Source organism: Emydura macquarii, unplaced genomic scaffold (genome assembly GCF_026122565.2).
Source record: "Emydura macquarii macquarii isolate MOO-44397 ecotype Brisbane River unplaced genomic scaffold, CSIRO-AGI_Emac_v2 contig_318, whole genome shotgun sequence".
Lineage (NCBI taxonomy): Eukaryota > Metazoa > Chordata > Testudines > Chelidae > Emydura > Emydura macquarii.
In genome coordinates, this window is record NW_027130455.1 from 12809234 (window position 1) to 12835455 (window position 26222).

Below are 26222 nucleotides of genomic sequence, written 5' to 3' on the forward strand. Positions count from 1 at the left end.
AAGGCAGTCTTGCCAGACTGTTAGGTCTTTTATTTTCACAATAAAAAGCTTTCTGGAAATTGATCTGGGGGGAAAAGCCCCTGATAAGTAGTTTAAAAACCAAGTCACAACCTAGAATATATACTTGCAGCCAAATCATAATTCCCTGAAAACAAAGCCCCATAGGCACTAATTTAACGTACAATTTAATTGTAATTTAATGTACAAACAAATTGCTACAGTGTAAATGGGAATGTAAGAGAATTCCTTCTTGTTTAGATCATTTCAGTCCATTTTCTGAACCAAACCTCCTTATGGCAACAAAATATGAATCCTCTGTTCAACTATATCATTATACTTCAAATATAAGAGAAAATACCTTAAGGTTTTTACAGAGATAAGGTGGGTGAGTTAATATCTTTTTATTAAACCAACTTCTGTTGGTGAGAGAGACAAGTTTTTGAGCTTACACGGAGCTCTTCAAGTCTGGGAAAGATACTCCCAGAATCACAGCAAAATGCAAGGTGGAGCATATTGTTTTGCATAAGTAGTTGGCACTTAAGTATTTTACACTCACGTATGTCTTCCAAAAGTGTAAAACATGGCATTTAAGCTAAAAAATGTAAATGTGTTGTAGTTTTGCAGCACTGTCTTTCTCTTCATATTCTAAATAATATAAAACTGAAGTTTCCCCTTTTAAAATGTTTGCTACATTAGGTTGCCTCTTCTGGTTCCATTTTATGATTAGAGTGCAGACTTAGTTATTTTAATTTCATTTCAAAGTATTTGACAAAATAAATAGTATGTCTTCATTCTTTTTCTTTCTGTAACTCTCCCTATTCTTTCTCTGCTTTCTGTTCTGTGACATGACTTACCAGATTCATTTTGTGGTCCTCAAGCTTATCCTAATGCTTCTAATTTCTGCAATGAGCCCTCTACTATAGCTGGTCTGTTTGGAGGTAGGTAATGTGATATGGTCTTATCAGACACAGCAACTTGAATTAATTTGATATGTGCCTAGAAAAGGGAAAACCTCTTAGTCTGTGCATTAGTTGGCTGACAGAACTGCATTGTTTTGATATATTGGCTAAAAATTTCCACTCACTCATATATTATTGCTTACCTTAAATGCATCATTGCAGATAGACAAATGATTGACAAGACCTTATGTTTTAAACTTGTGCTAAATATTTATTTTAAGCACTAATGGCCAATAAATAACTCCTGTTTCAAGGACACCTTTCTAATATTCTACAATTGCTGCATACCAAGCTGTGAAAATCAACTGTGACAACAAGGCTCTAATGTTGTTTGTTCTTAAGCAAGGCCCTGTGTAAATCATGATTTCATGGAGGGCAGAGGAATTGTGAAAATGCCCCCAAACTGATCTTTTAAATATTTTTTTAAAAGAATATCTACAACAAAGTCTTATTATATGAAAAATGACCTTAGCTAGTCAGTTTCAAGGATGGAATGAATTTCACAAGTCAGTGTGAAGACTAAACTGCTGTGTGTATGTGGCAGAAATAAGTAAACATTTAATGGACTTGCATGTGTTTGTGTTTGCTGCTAATTTTAGTTGTAAATTTGATTAAATTTAGTTGTAAAACTCATTCTGTGCAACTGTGTGAAATTCCATACTTTGCCATTTACAATGTTTTCTTAAAAAAAAAAAAAAAAAAAAAAAAGTGATTTACACAGTGCCCTATTCATAAGTGAACTTACCCTACCCCAGTACTCGAAGGTGAATGAATGAATGAGAAAGAGTTACCAAAATTTAGTTAAGGGGTCTTTTTGTCTTCTGCTGACTGGATATTTGCTGGCATCCCTGTCTGTTTCTCTCATTCTTTCTCTCTGCTTCTGTTGTAGAGCCCCTCTGTGCTAAGTCAATTTACTGTTTGTGTCAATACAGCAACCTGGTACTTATGCGACTCCAGCAATGACATTGTAGTGTGTCTGCAAGTAATTATATAAGTTGTCAATCACTGGCTATCTGGTATGGATATACATTAGGGTCCGGTTGTTGTTTTAGGGATGTCTTCTGTGATTTGCAGAGGAGTTATTGTTTGAAGACACTACAAAATTACATTTCAGTGACACATACAGGAATTACTGAAGTTAAAAAACTAACCTCTTAGATAATGGATTCATAGATTTCAAAGCCAGAAAGAATCATTGTGATCATCTCGTCTGACTTTCTCTGTACCACAGGCCATAGAGCTTCCTCAGAATAATTCCCCGAGCATATTTTTTTTAAGAAAATCCAGTCTTAATTTAAAAATTGCCAGTGATGGAGAATCCACCATAGTTCTTGGTAAATAATTCCAGTGGTTAATTATTCTCCGTTAAAAATGCATGCCTTAATTCCAGTGTGAATTTATCTAGCTTCAGCTTGTAGTCATTAGATCATGTTATGCCTTTTTCTGCTAGTCTGAAGAGCCTCTCATCAAATATTTGTTCCCCAGGTGGGTATTTATAGACTGTGATCAAGTCACTGTGAGACTGTGTCTGAGAATAGCACCCCAAAAACCCCATTTTCACCAGTGTCATGTAAATATATGTTCTGTACAAGGTATGCCTTGTTTGGTGGTATTTTAAAGTCTTGATCTGCTAAACATTAATACCCTGTTGGATTGTAAGTGCTACCATAGTGTGTGAAGTTATAAAATATTGTTGTAAATGCTACTAGAACATGTGAGGTAGGAAACACCTAAACCAGCTATTCAGATACAACAAGAAAGTGGCCAGAGGTGCTAAAGACCCATCAAGGGGGGATCCGCGCTCTCAATCCCCACCCCTGGAGACTTCACCAAGAAAGTATTTACAATGGGATACTGATTGACCATTGGGAAACAGCCCTCACACCACGTGCATGGACAGTTCCAATAAGCTAGGCATAACTATGAAAGGGGGAGAATGACATCATCATTCTCTCTTCTCTCTCTCCCCAACTTTTCTTCTCTCTCTCCCCAACTCAACACCTGAAGGATTATCTGGAAGACAAAAGGACTTTGAAGGGTGGAGGGGAGTCCCAGGCAGGGAATGTTGCCCAGCCTGCATTTTAAGAAACTGCTTGCACGGCTTACAAGGGCGAGACATGGCTAATTCAAGAGCTTGTTAGTGTATAGAATTTAGGCTGTGATATTATGTTTATTTCATTTGGTAACTTTTTAATCACTTTACACTTGCCACTTATAATCACTTAAAATCTATTTTCGGTAGTTAATGAACTTATTTAAGTTTTATTTCAGCCAGTGTGGTCTCGAATTGTGGTGTTTAGAAATCTTAGCTCAGTAACAAAAGCTGTTGTATGTCTTCCCCACAGGGGGGAGCAGACTTATTAATATAATTTTGGGGATAGACTCCTTTTGGTGCAGTTCTTACTAACTGGTGGGGAGCAGTTGGCTGATGCCTCTCCATTGTTGGTTCGTGAGTGACAAGGCAAGGCACTTTTATATCTAAGTTGGGTGTGCCTCTGCCTGTAGATGGCTGTGAAGTGTAGCTTGCTGTCAACATCAGAGTGAGAGTCAATCCAGGTTAACATGGGATCTAGCTGGTTATGGTGCTCTGCATGCTGTTGGGCTAAGTGATAACAGTGTCTGGAGGGGCTTGCTGCTTGTCACTAGCAAGGCATTGTGGGGGATAGCCCAGGCTAGAAAGTGAAGAGGGCACGGCATTCCCACAGGTTTCAGGATGGCACCCTGGGGGACTTCGTCACACACAATTGGCGCAATGAGCAGGGTGAAGTGCACAGCTTTTTGTTCTGAGTGAGTTTTGCACTTCATACACTAGTATAAAGAATTTAGTTGGAATTTAAATATGGCTCAGAAAGTTAAAGGGAAAGTTACCCATTTGTTTTTTCTGTTTGCTTATTTCGGGAAAGGGAAATAGAGGCAAGAAAAGCAGGAAAATGAGCGAGAGTGAAATGGCTGCAAAGTTGGATTTATTCGGCTTCAGACAGCTGAAAAAGAAAGGGAACCCCAGAGAGTTGTGCAGCTAAAAGAACTAGAAAATAAAAGCCAGAAGCAAGCTATGGAATTAGCACATTTACAGACTCTGGAATTGAAACAGAAAAGCTGAGCAGGGGAAAAAAAAAAAAAAAAAAAAAAAAAAAAAGCAGAAACTAGCCATGTAGCAGAAAGACAAAGACAGAAAATACCAACTGGGCTTGCTAGAGAAGCAGAACCAGAACCCTTTCACACCACTGATTCCCCCACCTCTGCAAAAATCCACAAATGGGAACAATTGTGTCCTGCATACCACTAAACAGGTGATATTGCAGAGTAGTTAACAACCTTTGAGAGGCTGTATGTAATTGACAAAATCCCTGATGACAAGAAAATCCTCCCATTGGTTGCAAAGTTAACTGGTAAAGCTCTGTGTATCTTTAATAAGATGCCACTGGAGGATGCTTCAAATTATGATAAATTCAAAGAGATGGTTTTAAAATAATTTAAATTCACCCTTCAAATTTCTAGGGTGAAGTATGGAAATCTTAAAAGAGATGTTAAAATGAGTAATGGGGAATATGTAAACCAGGGGAAGGATTTGATGGCAAAGTGGATGGGCGGCAAATATGTTACCAGTTTTGGAGGAATGTTTGATCTTGTTGCCCAGGAGCATTTCCTAAGCATATGTAAAGTGTCTATGGGACAAAAATGTAAAAGATGTTTTATTTAACTGATGCCTTTGAGCAAACACAGCCATCTATTGTAAGTAAATCACAGAGGGGGGAGACTAAACCTGGTAGGAATTTACATGTGCCAGCAATGCCCTTCTGCCATGTACATTGGCCAAATAGGACTGTCACTACGTAAAGGAATAAATGGACATAAATCAGACAAAAAAAATGGTAACATCCATAAGCCAGAAGGAGAGTACTTCAATCTCCCAGGACACTCTGTAGCTGACTTGAAAATTGCCATACTTCAACAAAAAACTTCAAAAACAGATTTCAGCGAGAAACTGCAGAGCTGGAACTCATATGCAAACTTGACACAATCAGACTGGGTCTGAATAGGGACTTGGAATGATTCTCTCATTGCAAGAAGTAATTGTCACTGTTCACACATTCTCACCTTCTAATCAATGGTTGTGAATAGGCCTCATCTACCCTAATTGAACTGACTTTGTTAGCACTTGCCCTCCCCATTGTTATGTTTCTTACCCTTGGATGTATATATATATACCTCCTATCTGTGATTTCCATTTCATGCATCTGACAGTGAGTTGCAGCCCACGAAAGCTTATGCCCATAGAAATGTGTTAGTCTTTAAGGTGCTACAGGACTTGGTTGTTTTTGCTCTATACAGACTAACACGGCTACCCCCCTGGAACTTTTAGAATCCACTGAGGAGGTGGGTGAGGATTACTTTGACTCTGCAGTAGGGGAAAGCAGCATACTCGCTGGTGGGGAAGAGGTTAAAACCAACTACTGCATTGCTGCTGAAAGCAGCGTCTCCTCAGGAATTGAGGAGAGTGTATTACACCCCCACACATGGACCACTTGCCTTCCCTGACAAATACCCCCCAGGGACCCTCCCTCCTCAACCTCCCAGGGATCCCCTCCACCATGGATAGCGTCCCCCAACCCACATATCCCCCCGTACGCCACTGTACTCCCCAGACCTCCACCCCCACGCATGGACTCTCTCGCCTTCCCTGGCAATGCCTCCCAGAGACGCTCCCTCCACGCTGGATAGCGTTCCCCCCCACACCCTCCTGAAACCCTCAAGCCCCACACCCCCAGCCCCTCCCACGGGCCCCAGCTCATCCTCGATCAGCCCCCATTCCCCCCCACTGCGTGTCATCCCCGGATGCTGTATTGCTGTGCTTTTTGAACCTTGACTATCGCTTTATTGTTTTGTGCTTAAACATTTGCTAATAAAACGTTTTAATCTGTCAGTGAAACAACTGTCTTGGCTGCTAGCTGTGAGCCCTTCACAGATGGACAGGGGACAAATCCCACTTTAGAAAACAGAGGGCAGTGTGTCTCGGAGACCCAGAGGAGGAAGTGGGAAAGGAATAATTGGGATACAGGAATGTCTCCCCACTGGTCACTTGGAAAAGAAGGCCCAGGACAGCATCTGTAATCTGAAGTATTTATCCAGTGACCCACGTTTTGAGAGAAAACTGTGTTACTAACCTCCCGGAGAGGAGCAGGCATACGGCTGACCTTTCGGGAATGAAGGAAGAGGTGACAGGAGGTCCCGCAACCCAAGTCTGTTTTTCAAGATACCAGTACTGATATGGTGGTGGAAACTAACTCTGCCTCTTTAAAACAGGATGCATTTCCTCTTGAAGGAATGCTTGTCTGTGAAAATGCAAATGACCTATCCACAGAAGGGAGAAGGCAATTTCCTGGGCTGGTAAAACACAGCAAGCAGCTGGGAGGAGACTGCTGGAAAAAGGTGCATCTGTTAGCACCCAGAGCACAGATAACATCCCTCCAGGGAAAAGGGGAGAGGAAGGTCCCAGTGCTGGGCATGGGGCCTCAAGGTAACTCCAAGAGAGGAAATGGACTTTTTTGCATGGGCATAACCCTGGGATTGGGGACCAACTACACAGAGGGCCAGCCATTATGTAGGATTCCTCTATATTTTTACCTTGCCAGATCTTGGAGTACCAAGACTCCAAAGATACGTTTGGATTGAGGAACAATACAGAAGACAACAGTACAGGGGAAAAAACAGCTAGTAACTGAATACATGCTGAGGTTCAGGAAAGTGTTAAAAGACACAAGGGTTATCAAGCACACCGGACTGACTGAATGGGGTGTGTGGTATCATAAACATACTTGGAAACACTGCCCTGTAATAAAAGATTTGGTGTTACTCAAAAGTCTCATAATAAAGAGTTTGATGCTAATGGTAAACCTTATGACACAAAATTTGGTACTGATGGTAAATCCCATAAAAATGTGTAACATGCATGATGTTTGAGAAAAGCTTTTCCACATGCTAAGGGGGGGGGGTAAAGAAGAACACAGCAGCAGCTTCTACACAGCAGACTAAGTTCAATATGGTTTCTCAACTGTGACAAGCTTCATGCCTGTGTTAAAAGGCCCTATGGCAGTGCTGCTTCTCAGCTAATACCTATAAACCAGCCTGAAGCTTGTCACAATAGAGAGACCATATTGAACTTGGTCTGCTGTGTGGAAGGGGAAACCAAGGCATACCACTTGATAGCCTTAATGGCTAAATGCCAAACCTGTGCTCTTGACATGCTTCACAGATACAAAGAAATGCTTTCTAGCAACCCAGAGGAGGTGACAACCATTAGTCAGTGACAACTGCTGCAGCAGTAAACTAAGGGGGAAGGTGTGACGTGTCTGAGAACAGAACCCCAAAACCTCCATATTCACCAATGTCAAGTAAATATATGTTCTGTACAAGGTATGCCTTATTTAGTGGTATTTCAAGTCTTGTGATGTGCTAAACATTAATATTCTGTTGGATTGTATGTGCTACTATAGTATGCAAAGTTCTTCTACGAGTGCTTGCTCATGTTCATTCCCAATTTAGGTGTGTGCGCACGTCACATGCACCAGTCCCAGAAAACATTTTCCCTTAGTGGTACCCAAACAAGCCTGCTCTAGCGCCCCCTGCAGCAGCACATGCGCCCACATATAGGTGCCGCTGGCTCCCCTCCCACTCAGTTCCTTCTTGCTGCCAGTGATGGTCCTGGAATGTTTCTTGCCTTGGCAAGTTTTCTTTGTTTAACCTAGTGGTTTATTCATCGTTTTAGTGTAGCTAGTTGTTTGGTTAGAGTTAGCTCTACTTCATTAGTCATTAGAATCCCAGGGTCCAGGCATGCCCCATTTCCTGGGTTTAAACCCTGTACTTCGTGTAAGAAGCCGATGCTGATGAGCGACCCTCATCAAAGTTGTCTAAAGTGTCTGGGGGAAGCTCATGTCCACAAGAGGTGTAAGATCTGTAAAAGTTTTCACCTGCAGACTAAGAAAGACCGGGATATCTGTCTCGGGGCCATTCTGATGGATTCAGCTCTTAGACTGGTCTCTGAGCACGGCAGGTCAGACTCAGCACCGAGCATGATGGTCTCGGTGCACAGTGCCCCTCTGCCACCCTCTTTCTCTGCTCGGCATCGATCTCCCTCCCCAGTTCCGAAGAAGAGGTCGAAGAAGATCCGCACAGAACGGAGATGCTTTCCTGTGGAGAAGGCTAAGGGGGACCTGGCGAGACCTGTGTCGGGCTGCCAACCCTCCCCGCCTCAGAAGGATCCCTCGCTTCTGCGAGCGTCGACCCCACCACCAGGTCCTTCAACAACTCTGGGTAGTGGTAGAGTTGTTGCCGTCGACTCTAGAGGCCTTCCAAGCGATGAAGGACCTCCTGACACTGCCGGTACCGCAAATGCCAAAAGGTTGGCAGGCGCCACACCAAGATTCGGCACCGGCGCCTGGGGCAGCCTATCGAGAGACAGATCTGTTCGACAGTCCCTGTCACTGAGGCACCATTCACTGGTGCGCAGGCGGTCCTCGGAGTCAAGACCATGCTCTCCAGGTCAGGACACGACCAGATCAAGCTCCCGCCACAGTTCTGCAGGGGACTGGCACCAAGCAGAGTACTGTTATGGAGCCATGGAGCGACGCAGGTTGCTGGACACACAGCGGCTTTCCCCAGCACCACGTCGCCTAGCCCATACAGGAATCCCAAGGACAAGAACCAGTTCCGCCACATCCATTGTTCAGGCTCCTCATGCTGCTCACCAGTGCATCAACAATGTGCTTTGCACAGCACCACAAGGTATTCGGTGATGGCACCACCATGGCCATCAGATAGTGGCACCTCATCCTCGGACAGTGAGGAAGTTGTCCAGACTAGACAAGCCCCGGCTCCGGTGACCGGTTTCCCCACGGTGCTGCCAATGGGGGCGTGGCCACAAGGTCAATGGCCTGGACCGTGGCTGAACTGGTGAGGGTTTTCCTCTGGGATTCCGCAGGCCGGTTCCGTGAGAGGAACATCGGTACCTCAGTGTTCCATTCCTCAGAGCGCAGCACTGCACCTGGACATGGACCACGAAGGTTCGTGCGCCTCAGGCCCCAGGGGTTTCATCACACCCAGGGCAGAGGCCCTTCCCCCAGCTCAGATACCGGCCTCTTCCTCATTGTCTCCGGATGAGGAGGTCGCAGGACCCTCATCTGCAGTGCTGATGGATGATTTTAAGGTGCACCGGGACTTCTTGAAAAGGGTCGCCTCCAACTTGGGCCTCAAAATAGACGAGCTGGCCGATGAACTATTTGGAATATTGGCTTTGGTAGCTCCTAATGGAGTGGCCTTCCGGGATCAAGGTTTTTACTCCTGTTACTTCTTGATCCCAAAGGCAAAGGGAGGGCTGAGGCCTATTCTGGACTTAAGGCACCTCAAAAGTACCTCAGCAAGCTGAATTTCGCATGGTCTCCCTAGCCACCATCATTTCCTCTCTGGATCCCGGTGACTGATAAGCTGCTCTTGATTTAAAGGATGCCTACTTTCACATTGCAATCTTCCTGGTCACAGGAGGTTCCTGAGGTTTATGGTAGGAGACCGCCATTACCAGTTTGCAGTGCTCCCTTTTGGCCTCTCGACTGCACCAAGGGATTTCACCAAGTGCATGTCAGTGGTAACAGCCTACCTCAAGAGGAGAGGAGTGCAGGTGTTCCCCTTCCTGGATGACTGGCTCATCAGGGGCAGGTCAAGGTCTCCGGTTCAGGCCAGCATCACAATCATCTGAAGCGTTTGTCCTAATAAACGAACAGAAATCGGTGTTAGTCCCTGTACAGAGAATAGAATTTATCAGAGCAATGCTGGACTCATTCAGGGCCAGAACATTCCTTCCAGAGGAAAGATTCTGGGCAATGACAGATATTATAACCCGCATTTTGACTCATCCCCTCACAATAGTGAGGGTGTGCCTCAGCCTCTTGGGCCACATAGCGGCCTACACCTACGTGGTTCCCCAGGCCAGACTGCACCTCAGACCCCTCCAGATGTAGTTGGCGTCAGTGTATATTCCGGTCAGGCACTACCTGGACAGGATACTCATAGTCCCTCCAAAAATACTTACCTCCCTGGTATGGTGATCGAGTCCGGGTCACATCCTTTCGGGAATGCCCTACGAAGTGCCCCAGCCATCGGTAACACTGATTTCCAATGCCTCGGACCTGGGATGGGGAGCTCACATTGGTTCCCTGAAGACCCAGGGCACATGGGCCTCAGGGGAACTGCGGTTACACATCAATATCAAAGAACTCAGGGCAATTTGTCTAGCCTGTGCAGTTTTTCTACCACATCTTGCCAACAAGATGGTACAGATTCTCACATCCTACTATGCCTTGACAAGCAAGCTGGGACAATGCTGGCTTTAGTAGAGTGGTGCTTCAAGTATCATGTCCATGAACTCCTGCCTATCTCCAGGGACACTGCAGGTGAGTCACCTAAATTGGGAATGGACATGAGCAAGCACTTGAAGAAGAAAGAACCGTTACTTACTTTGTAACTGTTGTTTTTCTAGTTGTTTTGCTTATGTCCATTACACACCTGTCCTCCTTCCCCTCAGTCAGATTTCCAGCAAGAAGGAACTGAGAGGGACAGGGAGCCGGCAGCGCCTATATGCGGGTGCATGTGCGCGCCGCTGCAGGTGGTACTAGAGCCGGCTTGTATGGGTACTACTAAGGGAAAGAGTTTTCCAGCATTGGTGCATGTGGTGTGCACACACGCCCAAATTGGGAATGGATATGAGCAACACATCTCGAAGCACAACAGTTTACAAGGTGAGTAACCATTCTGTATAAAATATTGTTGTAAACGCTACTAGAACGTGTTGTGAGGTGGGAAACTCCTAAACCAGCTATTTGGATACAACAACAAAGTGCTAATGGCCCATCAAGGAGGATCCGCTCTCTCAACCTCCACCTCTGGAGACTTCACCAAGAAAGCATGTACAATGAGATACTGATTGACCAATGGGGAACAGTCCCCATACCGCGTGCATGGATTGTTCCAGCAAACTGGGCTTAGCTATAAAAGGGGAAGAATGACATCATCACTGGGCTTCTTTCTCCCCAACTCAACACCTGAAGGATTATCTGGAAGACAAAAGAACTTTGAAAGGTGGGAGGGGAGTCCCAGGCAGGGAACGTTGCCTATCCTGTATTTAAGAAACTACTTGTACCAGTTTAGAAGGCTGAAACATTGCTAATTCAAGAGCTTGTTAATGTGTAGTATTTGGACTGTGATCTTATGTTTATTTCATTTGGTAACTACTTTTAATCCCTTTTCACTTATCACTTAAAATCTGGTTTTTTGTACTTAATAAACTTATTTAAAGTTTTATTTCAATCAGTATGGTCTTGAATTGGAGTGTCTAGAAATCTTAGCTCAGTAACAAAAGCTGTTGCATGTCCCCCTCACAACGAGGGGGAAGCAGACTTATTAATGTAATTTTGGGGATAGACTCCTTTTGGTGCAGTTCTTACGAACTGTGGGGATCATTGGCTGCTTCTTCTCTATTGTTGGTTCGAGTGGCTAGGCAAGGCACTTGTATTTCTAAGTTGGGTGTGCCTCTGCCTGCAGATGGCTGTGTAAGTGTAGCTTGCTGACAGCATCACAGAGTGAGAGGCAACCCAAGTTAACATACATGCTATCTAGCTGGTTATGGTGCTCTGTGTGCTGTTGGGCTAGGTGACAACGGTGCCTGAAGGGGCTTGCTGCTTGTCACTAGCAAGGCATTTATTGTGAGGGACAGCCCAGGCTAGAGAGTGAAGAGGGCACTATGTTGCCACAGTTTTTAGGTTGTGCCCCGGAGTACCCCGTCAGTCACCCCATAACCTTCTTTTGTTAAGATAAATAGATTGAGGTCCTTGAGTTCTATCACTATGAGGCTTGTTTTTTAATCCTTTAATTATTCTTGTGGCTCTTCTCTGAACCCTCTCCCTTTTATCAACATCCTTCTTGATTTGTGGATGCAGTATTCCAGCAGCTAGTGCTACTAGTGCCGAATACAGAGGTAAAACAGCCTTTCTTCTCCTAGTTGAGATTCCCCTGTTTATCCATCCCAGGACCACGTTAGCTGTCTTGACTGCAGCATCATACTCCTGTTCAACTGATTATCCTCTTGACCCCCATATCTTTTTCAGTGTCACTGCTTTCCAGGATGCACTCCCCCCACCCCATCTGTTTAGTTAGAATTCTTCTATGCACATTTCAAGGCTAGTGAAGAAGCAACACAAAGCAAAAAGCTTACTCTCTATCAAGACAAACATGCAAAATCATTGGTTATTGCCAACTCCTGCTTTCTCATCTTTCCAGTGGGATTATTATTTGCTTAGACACAAACTCGCTTAAGGTTTTAAAGTTGGCTTTTTCCCTCCTCCCTTGCTAAAAACTTCAAAATACCCCTCTAGGTGAATAGTTGACTGGGCTGGTGGCAGAAACTCAGGAGTAAAACTGCCCTCCCCTACTACACAGTCACAAATGGATGAGTCCCTAATACTGTTTACTTGATTTATTTCCTACAGCTGAAAAATCCCTGAAGTATGAGAGCAGGGGACTTGGCTTGCAGAAGCAGACTTATTTTCTAAAATGAAAGCATAGCCTTTATTTAAATCAATCTTTCTGTTTATGCAAAGATTCTTTAAAAAGAGCCACAATGTATCCTGCCAGATGGATTCCTCACTAAAATTTGAAATCCCTGAAATACACTTCCCTTGTCTTGCTATAAACGCAGTGTTTAAAGTTGCTTTTGAATAAAAAAGGAATAGTAATTAGCTGTCTAGAAGTTCTGTGGCTCTTTATTAGTGGTTTAGCTTCAACTTAACTATGTGTTCCTTTAAGGCAGTTAAAATAGTGTGGTAACTAAAATTTTATTTCTCCAAAAGGTTTAAATTTTGTCAAAGGGAAAAAAATAACTTTGAACACTAATTTTTTTAGGTGAAATGGTTTTTCACTGTAGGTAAACGGATACGTTTTAGCAAACAAGAAGTAAGAAAAATGAAACCAAAAAAAGTATGGTCTTTAATCAATTATTTCTTTTGATTAAGATAATTTTATGACTACGTAAACACAATCTTGTCAAATCTCCATTCCTTTACTCTGTGGTATAAAAACCAGATCTGCTAATGTTACCCTGGTCAGGGAAACAAGTTTTAAAATTCTCATTTTTTTTATGGTGCCTTTCATACAATAGAATTATCTTAGTACTTTATCTGCCTGACTAAAACGGAAACTCTTTCAATATACACTTCAAATAGAACTCAGTATCAATTTTGGTTTTAGGTTCCTGTACTTAATATACTGAACTAGGTCATAAACCTTCACTTATTACCTAGTACTTAATAGTACGTTAAGCTTCCAAAGTGGTGGTGTACAAACATTAAATAATTGTTGCAACATGTGAGAGAGGCAGTCGTTATCTGTTCTACAGATGCACACACAGGAAATGAGGTTGTGTAGCCTCTGACTAGTCACAGTTAGTGGAAGAACTGAAATTAGAACTTGGGTCTGACTCCCAGCCCCTTCCTTAACTACTAGACATACTACTACTGCCTTCCACATAGAATTGTATCAAATAACTGAACAGACATTATAAAAATATTGGTAGTAACAATGTCTAAGTAGATTCAATTACCAGTTGTCTCACAATAGATTGTTTTTGTTTGTACATTAGTGAGACATCTGTCTTAGGAATGTGATTTGCTGCAATAAAACTACGCTGTTTAGTAGTCGCACTCCACCTGTTACCGTAGAGACAATGGGGAGAATTTGGAGGGGAGATTATCTGAACAGTGTTAAACTTGAGGAGGATCCTCTACCCACCCACCTTCCCTTTATGTGAGTGTGTGGTGGTGGTGGCTATGAGTAATGGGGAGGAAAAAAGCTGTACGTTATTTAGCCCTGGTCTACACTTAAAATTTTAGATTGACCTAGCTATGTTGTACAGGGTTGTGAAAAATTCACATCCTTGAGCCCATAGTTAAGCTGATTTAACCCCCCGGTGGAAATGTGGCTAGATTGATGGAAGAATTTTTCCATCAACTGCTGTTCGCGGAGATGAAGTAGATAGAAAAACCCCTTCCATTGATGTAGGAAAGTATCGCTATACTATCATGGTGCAGCTGTACTTCTGTAGTGACCATTGTGGAGACATGCTCTAACTCTCACCAAAAAAGAGTTAATGGTGTCTTGGGATTCTGTGCCTATATATTGCTGACCTTGCCTACTGGGGATCTGTTTGGGGATAAAAAGGCTGCCCCTTTCAAAGGAAGGAAGACTGATTTGGAAAAAATTACTTGTAGCAAACCACTATCCAGATTCTTTCCTGTGTGCTTTTCTATTTCAGGGAGTGATCTGAGCCTTAGCAGGTTTTTTCCATACACTTGCTTATTCAATCGTTTGAGCATTATCCAGTAGCTGCAGTCTATGCACATGGTTTGGCATATCTTCTTTTACACAGAAAGTAAAGTTATGGAATAATTGCTATATAATCCATTTTTACTCTTTATATTTTTTTCAGGGTTCACTCCTTCTCCTGTTGCTCAACCACAGCCCTCAGCTGGCCTTAATGTTGACTTTGAGTCTGTGTTTGGAAACAAATCTTCTAATGTTGTCTTAGATTCTGGTGGTAAGAGAAGCTTTCATTAATATTAATGTAGGTAACAAATCATTTGGCATCTGTGGAAGGTAACTCTCCTGATGTGAACAAATGCAGACGGCTGTGATGAGACTCCAGCAAGTGAATGCAAATTTGAGTTTAACTTTCAGTGGCAGCATCTTTCACTTACTTTGGATGTCTTTTTTTTGTATTTTGCTAATTAAAGGGCTTCTCCTCCTTTCTACTGAGTATTTCTGTAGGAATTATTCTATAATATTTAGAATCACTTTTTTATTTAGACCTTGATCCCGCAAACGCATGCAAGTAACTTCACACATTATTTTTACTAGCTTCAGTTGGGAGTAGGCTCATAAAATTCAGCACATGCATAAATATTTGCAGAACGGGGGCCCTAATTACCTACCTGATCAAAAGGCTATACAATTATTTGATCTAATAAGCCATGAAATACAAAGTAATGTTCTCTCTCCACTGCATAGTGCTATTAAATTAAAAGGCATTTTTATACACTGTTTAACATAATGGCCGTACTGGATCAAACCAGTGGTTTGTCTAGCCTAATATCCTGTCTTCTGACAGTGGCTGGTGCCCGATGCTTCGGAGGGATGAACAGAACAGGGCAGTTATCGAGTGATGCATCCCCTGTTGTCCAGACGCAGCTTCTGGCAGTCAGAAGTTTAAGGACACCCAGAGCATGGGATTTCATCTCTAGCCATCTTGACTAATAGCCCTTGATGAACCTATCTTCCATAAATTTATCTAATTCTTTTTTTGAAGCTTGTTATACTTTTGGCCTTTACAGCTTTCCTGGGCAACAAATTCCATAGGCTGACTGTGTTGTTGAAGAAGTATTTCCTTACCTTTGTTTAAAACCTGCTGGCTAATAATTTCATTGGGTGATCTCTGGTTCTTGTGTTTATGTGAAGGGGTAAATAACACTTCATTATTCACTTTCTCCCCCCATTCATGATTTTATAGATCTCTGTCATGTATCCCCTTACTTGTCTCTTTTCTAAGCAGAAAAATCCCAGTCATTTTAACCTCTCCTTGTATGGAAGCTCTTCCATACCCCTCATCATTTTTGTTGCTTTTTCCAATTCTAATATATCTTTTTTGAGATGGGGCGTCCAGAACTGCATGCAGTATTCAAAGTGTGGGCATAACATGGATTTATATAGTGGCATTATATTTTCTTTCTTACTTTGTCTTGCTTTCCTAATGGATTCTAATAGTCTGTTATCTGACTGCTGCTGTACATTGAGCAGATGTTTTCAGAGAGTTATCCATGACGACTCCAAGATTTCTTACTTGAGTGGTAACAGTTTATTTGGACCCCATCACTTTCTATGAATAGTTGGGATTGTTTTCCAATGTGCATTACTCTGCATTTATCAACATTGAATTTCATTCGCCAATTTGTTGTCCAGTCACCTAGTTTTGTGAGATCCCTTTATAATTCTGCAGTCAGCTTTGGACTTAACTATTTTGAGTAATTTTGTATTGACTGCAGTCTTTGCCCTTTTTCAAGATCATTTATGAATATGTTGAACAGCATTGGTCTTTGGGGATCCCCGCTATTTACCTCTCTCCACTGTGAAAATTGTTTATTTCTACCTTTTGTTTCCTATCTTTTGACCAGTTACTGATCCATGAGTGGACCTTCCTTCTTATTAATTAACCTAAGGTTAATATTTAACCTAAACTTTCAGATCTAATTTCTGATTATTTTTTGTTTGTTTGTTTGTTCGTGTTTAAATAATTTGGAGCTTAATTTTCTTTTTCGGGCACAATTGTTTTAAGATCAAGATAGTGAATTGCCAAAGCCAATACACACTTAACAGAGAAATTGGATTTACACTGAGTACCTTTGATTCTTTTGAGCACCCAGAAGTTAAATCTTTTCTGCTTGATGGGATTTTACGCATATTTGGGTTCGCATTCCTGTGCCCTTTAAAAAAAAATAAATAAATAAAAAAATTCTGCAACTGGAAAACCTGGAGGAGTTTTGACCTTTAAAACTATAGATGCTCTCCTGAAAACCTTCCATGCCTAGAATTTGCATTGCAGTCAATGGGATTTTCTCACACACAAAGTTCAGTCTTATGAGGCTCAGTCTCAAAGCAGTTATTCTTCTCTGCCATTAATATCCCTATTTGCAGTTGAGGTATAATGGCGTTAGTCCCTTCATATACTGTAATTTTACACAACACGTGATTCAATCTTCCATATTTTCAACCAATATTTTGTTAGACTCACTGCCTTCCCTCAGGATAAATGTGTAATCTGATCTTCAGTGGAAGCCTCAAGTTTTAAGGCCTGTTCCATGTGTTTTATCATTTCTAGGCTTTGATGAATTAGGTGGACTCCTAAAACCAACAGTGACCTCTCAAAACCAGAGTCTTCTGGTTGCCAAGCTGCCACCAAACAAGCTAGTGTCAGATGATCTGGATTCATCTTTAGCCAACCTTGTAGGCAGTAAGTATTTGTTGGAAATCTTAAGATAAGTGTCTGTTTAATTCTATAAAATAAATAGGCTATTTCAATAATGTTTTTCTCCTTCTGTGTCAGATTTGGGCATTGGAAATGGAACTACTAAAAAGTGAGTGTTTGTCTTTAATCAAACTTGGCAAATTTCTTGGATTTTTAACTGCTTATTCTTGATAGTACTTAACACTTCATGTTGATAATCACTGTATGCATACCAATCTTTACAGCACCTCTGAGGTAAATGAATATTATCTCCATTTTGTAGATGAGGAAATTGAAACATAGGAGAAGTGACTTGACCCACCGCTTCGTGTGGGGTGGGAGCAGGTCAGCAACAACAGAGCTGGGATTAGAGTTCAGGGCTTTTTGATTCCTTTTACTGTGTTAATTCCTCTCGAGCTTGCTGCCTATTATTCTTATTTAGTGAATGAACTTCACAAAATATATAGTTTATTGGTCATTCAGTATGTACTTTTTAGTATTACAATGTATGCTTACAATAACTAGCGGCTCCATAACGGACTTCAACACATAGAATCATAGAAGATTAGAGTTGGAAGGGACCTCAGGAGGTCATCTAGTCCAACCCCCTGCTCAAAGCAGGACTAACCTCAGCTAAATCATCCCAGCCAGGGCTTTGTCAAGCCGCAGCTTAAAAACCTCTAAAGATGGAGATTCCACCACCTCCCTAGGTAACCCATTCCAGTGCTTCACCACCCTCCTGGTGAAAAACGTTTTCCTATTATCCAACCTAGACCTCCCCCACTGCAACTTGAGACCATTGCTCCTTTTTCTGTCATCTACTACCATTGAGAACAGCCGAACTCCTTCCTCCTTGGAACCCCCTTTCAGGTAGTTAAAGGCTGCTATCAAATCTCCCCTCATTCTTCTCTTTTGCAGACTAAACAAGCCTAGTTCCCTCAGCCTTTCCTCATAAGTCTTGTGTTCCAGCCCCCTAATAATTTTTGTTGCCCTCCTCTGGACTCTCTCCAACTTGTCCACATCCTTTTTTAGTGGGGGGCTCAAAACTGGACCCAATACTCCAAATGCGGCCTCACCATTACCAAATAGAGGGGAATAATCACTTCCCTCGATCTTCTGGCAATGCTCCTACTAATGCAGCCCAATATGCTATTAGTCTTCTTGGCAACCAGGACACACTGCTGACTCATATCCAGCTTCTTATCCACTGTAACCCCCAAGTCCTTTTCTGCAGAACTGCTGCCTAGCCCATCAGTCCCCAGTCTGTAGCAGTGCATGGGATTCTTCTGTCCTAAGTTCAGGATTCTGCATCTGTCCTTGTTGAACCTCATCAGATTTCTTTTGGCCCAATCCTCCAATTTGTCTAGGTCACTCTGTATCCTATCCCTACCTTCCAGGGTATCTACCATTCCCCTAGCTTAGTGTCATCTGCAAACTTGCTGAGGGTGCAATTCACCCCATCCTCCAGATCATTAATGAAGATGTTGAACAAAACTGGTTCCAGGACCAACCCCTGGGGCACTCCACTTGTTACCAGCTGCCAGCTAGACATCGAGCCATTGATCACTACCCATTGAGCCCCATGATCTAGCCAGCTCTCTGTCCATTTTATAGTCCATTCATCCAACCCGTACTACTTTAACTTGCTGATAAGAATACTGTGGGAGACTGTATCAGAAGCTTTGCTAAAGTCAGGGTATATCATGTCCACCGCTTTCCCCACATCCACAGAGCCAGTCACCTCTTCATTGAACGCAATCAGGTTGGTCAGGCATGACTTGCCCTTGGTGAATCCATGTTGACTGTTCCTGGTCACCTTCCTCTCTTCCAAGTGCCTCAATATGGATTCCTTGAGGACCTGCTCGATGATTTTTCCAGGGATTGAGGTGAGGCTGACTGGTGTGTAGTTCCCTGGATTCTCTTTCTTGAAGATGGGCACTAGATTTGCCTTTTTCCAGTCATCAGGGACCTCCCCCAGTTGCCACGAGCTTTCAGAGATAATAGCCAATGGCTCTGAAATCACATCAGCCAACTCCCTCAGCACCTTCAGATGCATTACATCTGGCCCCATGGACTTATGTACATCCAGCCTTTCTAAATTGTCCTGAATCTGTTCCTTCAGCACTGAGGGATGTTCACCTCCTCCCTGTTCTGTGCCGCTCAATGCAGTAGTCTGGGAGCTGACCTTGTCTGTGAAGACAGGGGCAAAAAAGGCATTGAGTACCTCAGCTCTCTCCACATCCTCTGTCACTAGGCTGCCTCCCCCATTCTGTAAGGGGCCCACACTTTTCCCTAATCTTCCTCTTGTTGGTAACATACCTGTAGAAACCCTTCTTGTTCCCTTTCACATCCCTTGCTAGCTGCACCTCCAATTGTGCTTTAGCCTTCCTGATTTCATTCCTGCATGCTTGAGTAGTATTTATATAATCCTCTCTAGTCATGTGACCAAGCTTCCACTTCTTGTAAGCTTCTTTTTTGTGTTTAAGCTCACCAAAGACTTCTTTGTTAAGCCAAGCTGGGCGCCTACCATATTTGCTATTATTTCTGCACATCAGCATGGTTTGTTCCTGCACCCTCAATAAGGTTTCTTTAAAATACAGCCAGCTCTCTTGGATTCCTTTCCCCCTCATATTAGCCTCCCAGGGGATTCTGCCCATCAGCTCCCTGCGGGAGTCAAAGTCTGCTTTTCTGAAGTCCATGGTCCGTATCCTGCTGTTCTCCTTTCTTCCTTTTGTCAGGATCCTGAACTCGACCGTCTCATGGTCACTGGTGCCACCTACTTCTACTTCCCCTACCAAATCTTCCTTGAAGACCCTCTTTCCAAACATCTGAAATAAAATTAGCTTCATAGTATCCTGTGAAGTTTAAAAAATCTGGGTTGCGATGGGCCAGTAGGAGAGAATTGAACTCCTGATCCAGAATAATTGTCATCAGCTTTGATATTGTATTTAGCATCAAACACAATTAACCTCAGCAACTCAAGCACCACTGCAAAGAAAGCAGTCCTGTCGATCCAGTTAGGGCTGCTCTGGGGCTGGCAGTCTGTACACAAACGCTGTTCTAGCCCGGAGACCATCCAGCAATTCGTACACATTTGCTCCTGCCCAAGCTATAGTTTGATCTGTAAGAAGTGGTCTAATGGTGTTACAGTGCATCTAGGCTAGGAAGAGTCGTTGAGTTTAGGTCAGTCGTAGCTAGCTTATGGCAGTTGAACCTGACCTATGTTTTCCTAGTCAAGACCAGGCTTATTGTGACTGTACAACTTCGTTTGGTGATTAAGCTCTTGAGGAATCAGCATTCATGTAGATTTACTGTACTGTATCTGAGGATGGTGCAAAGAAAATCCAGTGTTTTTCTAACGCTTTCTTTAAACATTTATTTGAAGTGATGTAAATTGGACCCAGCCAGGTGAAAAGAAATTAACTGGTGGTTCCAACTGGCAGCCCAAGGTTGCACCTACAACTGCATGGAATGCTCCAACAATTGTAAGTGAATGAAGATTCTGAAGTAGTGAGATCTGTATAACTTGAAGTATAGACAAACGTTATATAAAGGTGTGGATGCGATCTGTCATTACAGTGGAGACAGGTTATGAAGATTGTTTGAATAAATGATCAGTTTAAGAAGGTATATTGCTGTAATAACAGGTAACTGAATGGCCAACTTCATTTAGATTATTTGCCACTTGTCTGGTATACAGTTTTATTGCATCTGACTTATTCTGTAACATGAGTGTGAATTCATACTGTAAACTAAAAGTATTGCTAGAGCAGAAACTTAGGTTTGTAGAACATCAGATCCTTAGTAATTTGAGTAGAGTACCTCGACCTTTTAGAAATAGTGGTGGTTGTTGGGGCTACTCTTCATTCTGAATGCTGTATTGAAGTGTGGAAATATACTTCTTGTTCTTCGAGTGCTTGCTCATGTCCATTCTCAATTAGGTATGTGTGCATGCACCGGTGCCGGAAACTTTTCCCCTAGTGGTACCTATAGGGCTGGCTCTAGTGCCCCCTGCAGTGGCACGCATATGCGCTTACATATAGGCACTGCCGGCCCTCCTCCCCCAATTCCTTCTTACCGCCAGTGACAGTGCTGGAATGTCTCTTGCTCTCACAAGTTTTGTACGAACCTAGTGGTTTTCTTCTTGTTCTTGTGTAAATAGTTAATTGTAGTAGTCAGCACCCAGGGCACCTGGACTACAAGGGAAATGGCGTTGCACATCAATGTCAGGGAACTCAGGGCAATTCACCTAGGCCGCACGGTTTTCCTGCCACAACTCTCTAACAAGATAGTGCAGGTACTCACGGACAACATGGCCTCTGTGTACTATATTAACAGACAGGGCGGGGCCTGGTCCCCGGCCCTGTGCCAGGAGGCCATATGGTTATGGGACTTTTGTATCAGTCACGGCATTCACTTGGAGGCAGTTCGTCTCCTGGGGATCAACAACACTAGAGTAGACCGCCTCAGCAGGTCTTTTTGCTCTCACCACGAGTGGTTCCTCCACCCGGAGGTGGCCTCTTGCATCTTCCAGAGGTGGGGCAATCCCTGCGTGGACCTCTTTGCCACCAGACAACAGAAAATGCAGTCAGTTCTGTTCTCACCAAGGGCTCAGCGATGGCTCACTGACTGATGTCTTTCTCCTCTCCTGGTCAGGGAATTTCATGTATGCCTTCCCGCCAATACCATTAATCCGCAAAGTTCTCTAAAGAGGGACAAAGCATGGGTCATCCTAGTGGCTCTAGCATGGTCCCGACAGCATTGGTCCGGGATGCTACTCGAACTGGCAGCGTCCCGGCAATGGGCACTCCTGGTGCAACCGGACCTCTTGTCCCAGGATCAAGGTTGCCTGCTCCATCCCGGTCTGGCCTCCCTACATCTGATGGCATGGATGCTCCATGACTGAACCAGGAGGAGCGAGCCTGTTTAACCCAAGTCCAGTGGATCCTACTAGAGAGTAGAAAGCTTTCCACTAGATCTTACCCGGCTAAGTGGAAACACTTCTGCTGGGTGGCTGACCAAGGTGTTTCTCCAATGGAGACCACAGTCCCAATGATTTTGGACTACCTGCTCCTTTTGAAGCAGGGGGATTGGCCTTCTCATCCATTAAGGTCCATTTGGCGGCCATATCGGTATTTCACCCTCCTGTGGATGGTAGAACAATCTTTTCACACAAGATGATAGCCAGATTCCCCAAGAGCTTGGAGAAACTCTTTCTACCGATGCGAGTTCCCTCTCTCCAATGGGATCTGAATCTGGTCCTTTCTAGACTCATTGGGCCTCCCTTTGGGCCCCTAGCCTCGTGTTCCCTTATGCACCTATCCTGGAAGGTCACATTTCTGGTAGCTTTTACATCTGCAAGGCAGGTTTTGGAGATTAGAGCATTGACCTCAGTGCCTCCCTATGCTATTTTTTATAAGGATAAGGTTCAACTATGACCGCACCCGGCCTTTTTACCAAAGGTGGTCTTTCATTTTCACCTCAACCAGGACATATTCCTGCTGGTCTTCTGTCCCAAGCCTCACAACTCCACTGAGGAGAGGCACCTGCATACCCTCGACGTGAGAAGAGCCTTAGCATTCTATATTGAGAGAACCAAAGCCTTCCATCGCTCTACACAACTCTCCATTGTGATTGTGGATCGGATGAAGGGGCTGCTGGTGTCATAGCAGCGAATTTCAAAGTGGATCACCGTCTGTATCCGGGCTGGTTATGAGCAGGTTGGAGTTGCACCTCCGACATCTCTAACGGCCCACTCAACAAAGGCCCAGGCATCAGCAGCAGTCTTCCAGGCATATGTCCCAATACAGGACATCTGCAGAGCTGCTACCTGGTCATCGGTAGATACCTTCACATCCCAGTATGCCATAACGCAGCAAGCTCGGGACAATGCTGGCTTCGGCAGAGCGGTGCTTCAAGTGTCACATCCATGAACTCCTGCCCGTCTCCAGGGACACTGCTGGTGAATCATCTAATTGAGAATGGACATGAGCAAGAACTCAAAGAACAAAGAACGGTTACTTACCTCATAGCTGTTTTTCTTCAAAATATGTTGCTCATGTCGTTTCCACACCCATCCTCCTTCCCCTCAGTCGGAGTTCCAGCAAGAAGGAAGTGGGGGAGGGGTGGGCGGCAGTGCCTATATGTGGGTGCATATGCGTGCCTCTGCAGGGGGCACTAGAGCCAGTCCTATGGGTACCAGTAGGGGAAAAATTTCTGGTACCGGTGCATGTGACTTGCACACATACCTAATTGAGAATGGACATGAGCAACACATCTCGAAGAACAGTTACAAGGTAAGTAACCGTTCTTTCTTTAGATACAGTAGTGTGTGGTGAATCTGCATGTCAGCGGTTTTCAACTTTTTCATTTGTGGACCCTTAAAAAATTTCAAATGAAGGTGTGGACCCCATTGGAAATCTTAGACATAGTCTACGGGCCCCCAGAGGTCCACAGAACCGTTTGAAAATCACTGTTCTATGGTAATGACAACCTTTTGCAGACATAGTCTTTTGTCATAACCCTTAGACATAAACTGTGGACCCCCAGGTTGAAAATCACTGCTATATGTCACAACACTGAGCTTGCCCTGCAACACGAAGCAGGAAGTAGTGCATCTTCTGCTACCTGAGGTGGTGGGAAGTGGTGCATTAGAAATGTGTACAATTAGTACAGTCACATCCTGAAGTATGTACTTGCTTTTAATACGTCTCCCCTTAAAACCTTCAGTTACCAATCTGAGTTTTCTCTAGTTTACAACCTTATTACAGATAACATGAAATGTGGGTCACGTATGCATTTTTACCAAAATGGTTTGTTCTCCCATCCATTAATATGTGTTGAAAGAGGGAGGGAAAGATATACTTGAGTAGCTCCCAGTAATGCTGATGGGACGGACTCAGGTAAATCCTACTCTCCCTTTTACCACAAACTGGAGAATAGTATACAAGCATAGGAAACATAACAAAACAAGTGTTTGGATCCCTTACATCAAACAGTGTGACATGATTTTTGAGTGATTTAGCAATGTAAAACAACATGATTTTTTACAGATTTGGAAAGAGAAACACTCTCTCTTTTCAGGTCATCTACCTGTTCTCATTTTGGGTGGCAGCTGCCAACTCAGCTCTTTTATGTAGGTTTTAGGTGGACATTACAGCCACTAGTACTGGTGGTTGTAGACATTACAGCCACTAGTACTGGTGGTTGTAGACATTACAGCCATTACAGCCACTAGTACTAATACTCACCTACAACCTGAGTGACTTGCTAGCAGTTGGATATTTCTTGTGTGCTTGAAGATAAGTTAATTGTTGTCATAGCAAAATATGTGATATTTTTATGTGCATCTTGTAACATATCATTCCATTTCTAACCAGTTCTTTTGTTAATATTTAAAGACACTGTCAAGGTATCTTGCTTTATACAAATCCTTTTACTCACTATTTAATTGTTTGAAAAAACTTAGAAGGATGAAATTGGAAATTGATTTGTTCATCAGATTCTTCTCCACTTTGTCTACTAGTCTATTTATTGTAGAGTTGCTTCTAAGTGCTCTGCTGCTGCTTGATAAACTTTTGAAAACAAGGAAGAATTTGGTTTTGGAAAATAAACACACAAAGTAAATGGATTATGCAAACAGGTATGAAAATCCATCAACCTTGACAGTGTCGCTTAACAGATTTATTCAATGACTTGGATTATAAAATTTTTTTTAGGGCAGACATTGTGTACTTATGAACTAAAATGCTATCTGTGTATATTCTGTTGTGTAAGTACTTGTTTCTAATCCAGTGTTATTGCATTATGTAATTATTCTCCCTGGGAAATACAGAATGGCATGCATTTTCCACAATACGTAAGTGAAAAAAAAACTCAGCCTTTTTTGCAATCAATTGGCATGCTATATTAACCACTGCTGTAGCAGAATCTCATAACCTTCCTGCTATTACACATTTCTCATAAAGATCTTTGGTGTGCAGAAGATCTGAGCTTTTCCTAGCATATACAAATCTCATGGGTGTTCTGCAGGCTCTTGACTCGAATGATAGCATGGGAAATACTGAGATTTTTTTTTCCTTGCTTAAAACTGTCATTTGCTGCCAGATAGCTGGGGTCTGTGTCTGTGCTGCCTTCAGTGCATCTGGTAAAGTTTGAATGAAGATAAGTTGTTTGTGTTTGAATAACTGCATGAAATCTCACAGGCTTCTGTTATAATTGGCACTTTATTCACGTTTATTATAGATCTTGATTTCAAGTGGGGGGAGACCAATATGTCATTAATGTTCAACTAAACTAAAAGAAAATCCCAGCTGATGCTTATGTTTATAAACGGATGCATTGTTTTCTTTGAGGAATGCAGTCTTATTCACAGATAATCTTTTTTGTATTTCAACAATATTGGTCTTTTCCGGTATGCAATTTTCATTGTGGGATAATTTTAACAGTGGAAGATGTAAAGTTTGTATGGGATCATTCTATAAAAATACTTATTTAGCAAGCATTTGTGCGTATATATGTATGTGTGCACATACGTATAACATAAATGATTTAAAGAATGTTCAAAGCTTTTAGAATTGTGAATAATATTTAGAAAGTTACTGTACAATCTAAGTAATTCTTGGAACAGTGAACCCTATTCTCATAATTGCTAGAATGCACATTACCATTGGCTAGTGCATATTAAAGAGCAACTGATACCTCAGAAAAGTAATGTTCTGTTTAGAAATAGTCCTGCTTATATCACACTTTTGGAGCTGGGTTGTGGGGGTGAAATTACCTGCCTGTGGAATATTGTTCCCTACAATGTATCTTCTTTCTCCAGTGTAATTCTGAATGTCACAAGTAATAATGATTCCACCACTTTCCTTGGGAGTCTCTTCCAAAATAAGATCTTTGTAATACAAGAGACATGCATGAAGGCATGATCTTGGAATTTATCATCTCGTTCAAATCTTCTGGTAGTATCATGAATTATAATTTCCACAGCAAAAAACTGGGATGTCAGAAACAGAGCATTATTAATTTTTTAAGTGAGGGATTAACAGGAGGTAGAGCAGATGAAGATCCCTAGATACCACAGTCCATTAGCACTTTATAAATACTCAACTAGATAATGTCTTGGAAGACAAAATTCTTGTCTCCATGCAAAAGTTTGTCCTAGTAAA

The 26222-nt window shown here is 42.6% G+C and overlaps 1 protein-coding gene across 4 annotated transcripts in view; it reads left to right on the plus strand.

Annotated features, from left to right (window-relative positions):
- PICALM (phosphatidylinositol binding clathrin assembly protein) overlaps positions 1 to 26222 on the plus strand; it is a 125379-nt gene that overhangs the window by 84940 nt on the left and 14217 nt on the right. The window contains exons 14-19 of one of the 4 annotated variants that reach the window (XM_067568757.1): positions 858 to 938; positions 14488 to 14595; positions 16930 to 17061; positions 17155 to 17185; positions 20441 to 20540; positions 24890 to 24913. In XM_067568757.1, the coding sequence (XP_067424858.1) occupies positions 858 to 938; positions 14488 to 14595; positions 16930 to 17061; positions 17155 to 17185; positions 20441 to 20540; positions 24890 to 24913 (476 nt within the window). The remainder of the gene's footprint in view (positions 1 to 857; positions 939 to 14487; positions 14596 to 16929; positions 17062 to 17154; positions 17186 to 20440; positions 20541 to 24889; positions 24914 to 26222) is intronic. The other 3 variants (XM_067568739.1, XM_067568745.1, XM_067568751.1) reach the window with 3 other exon arrangements.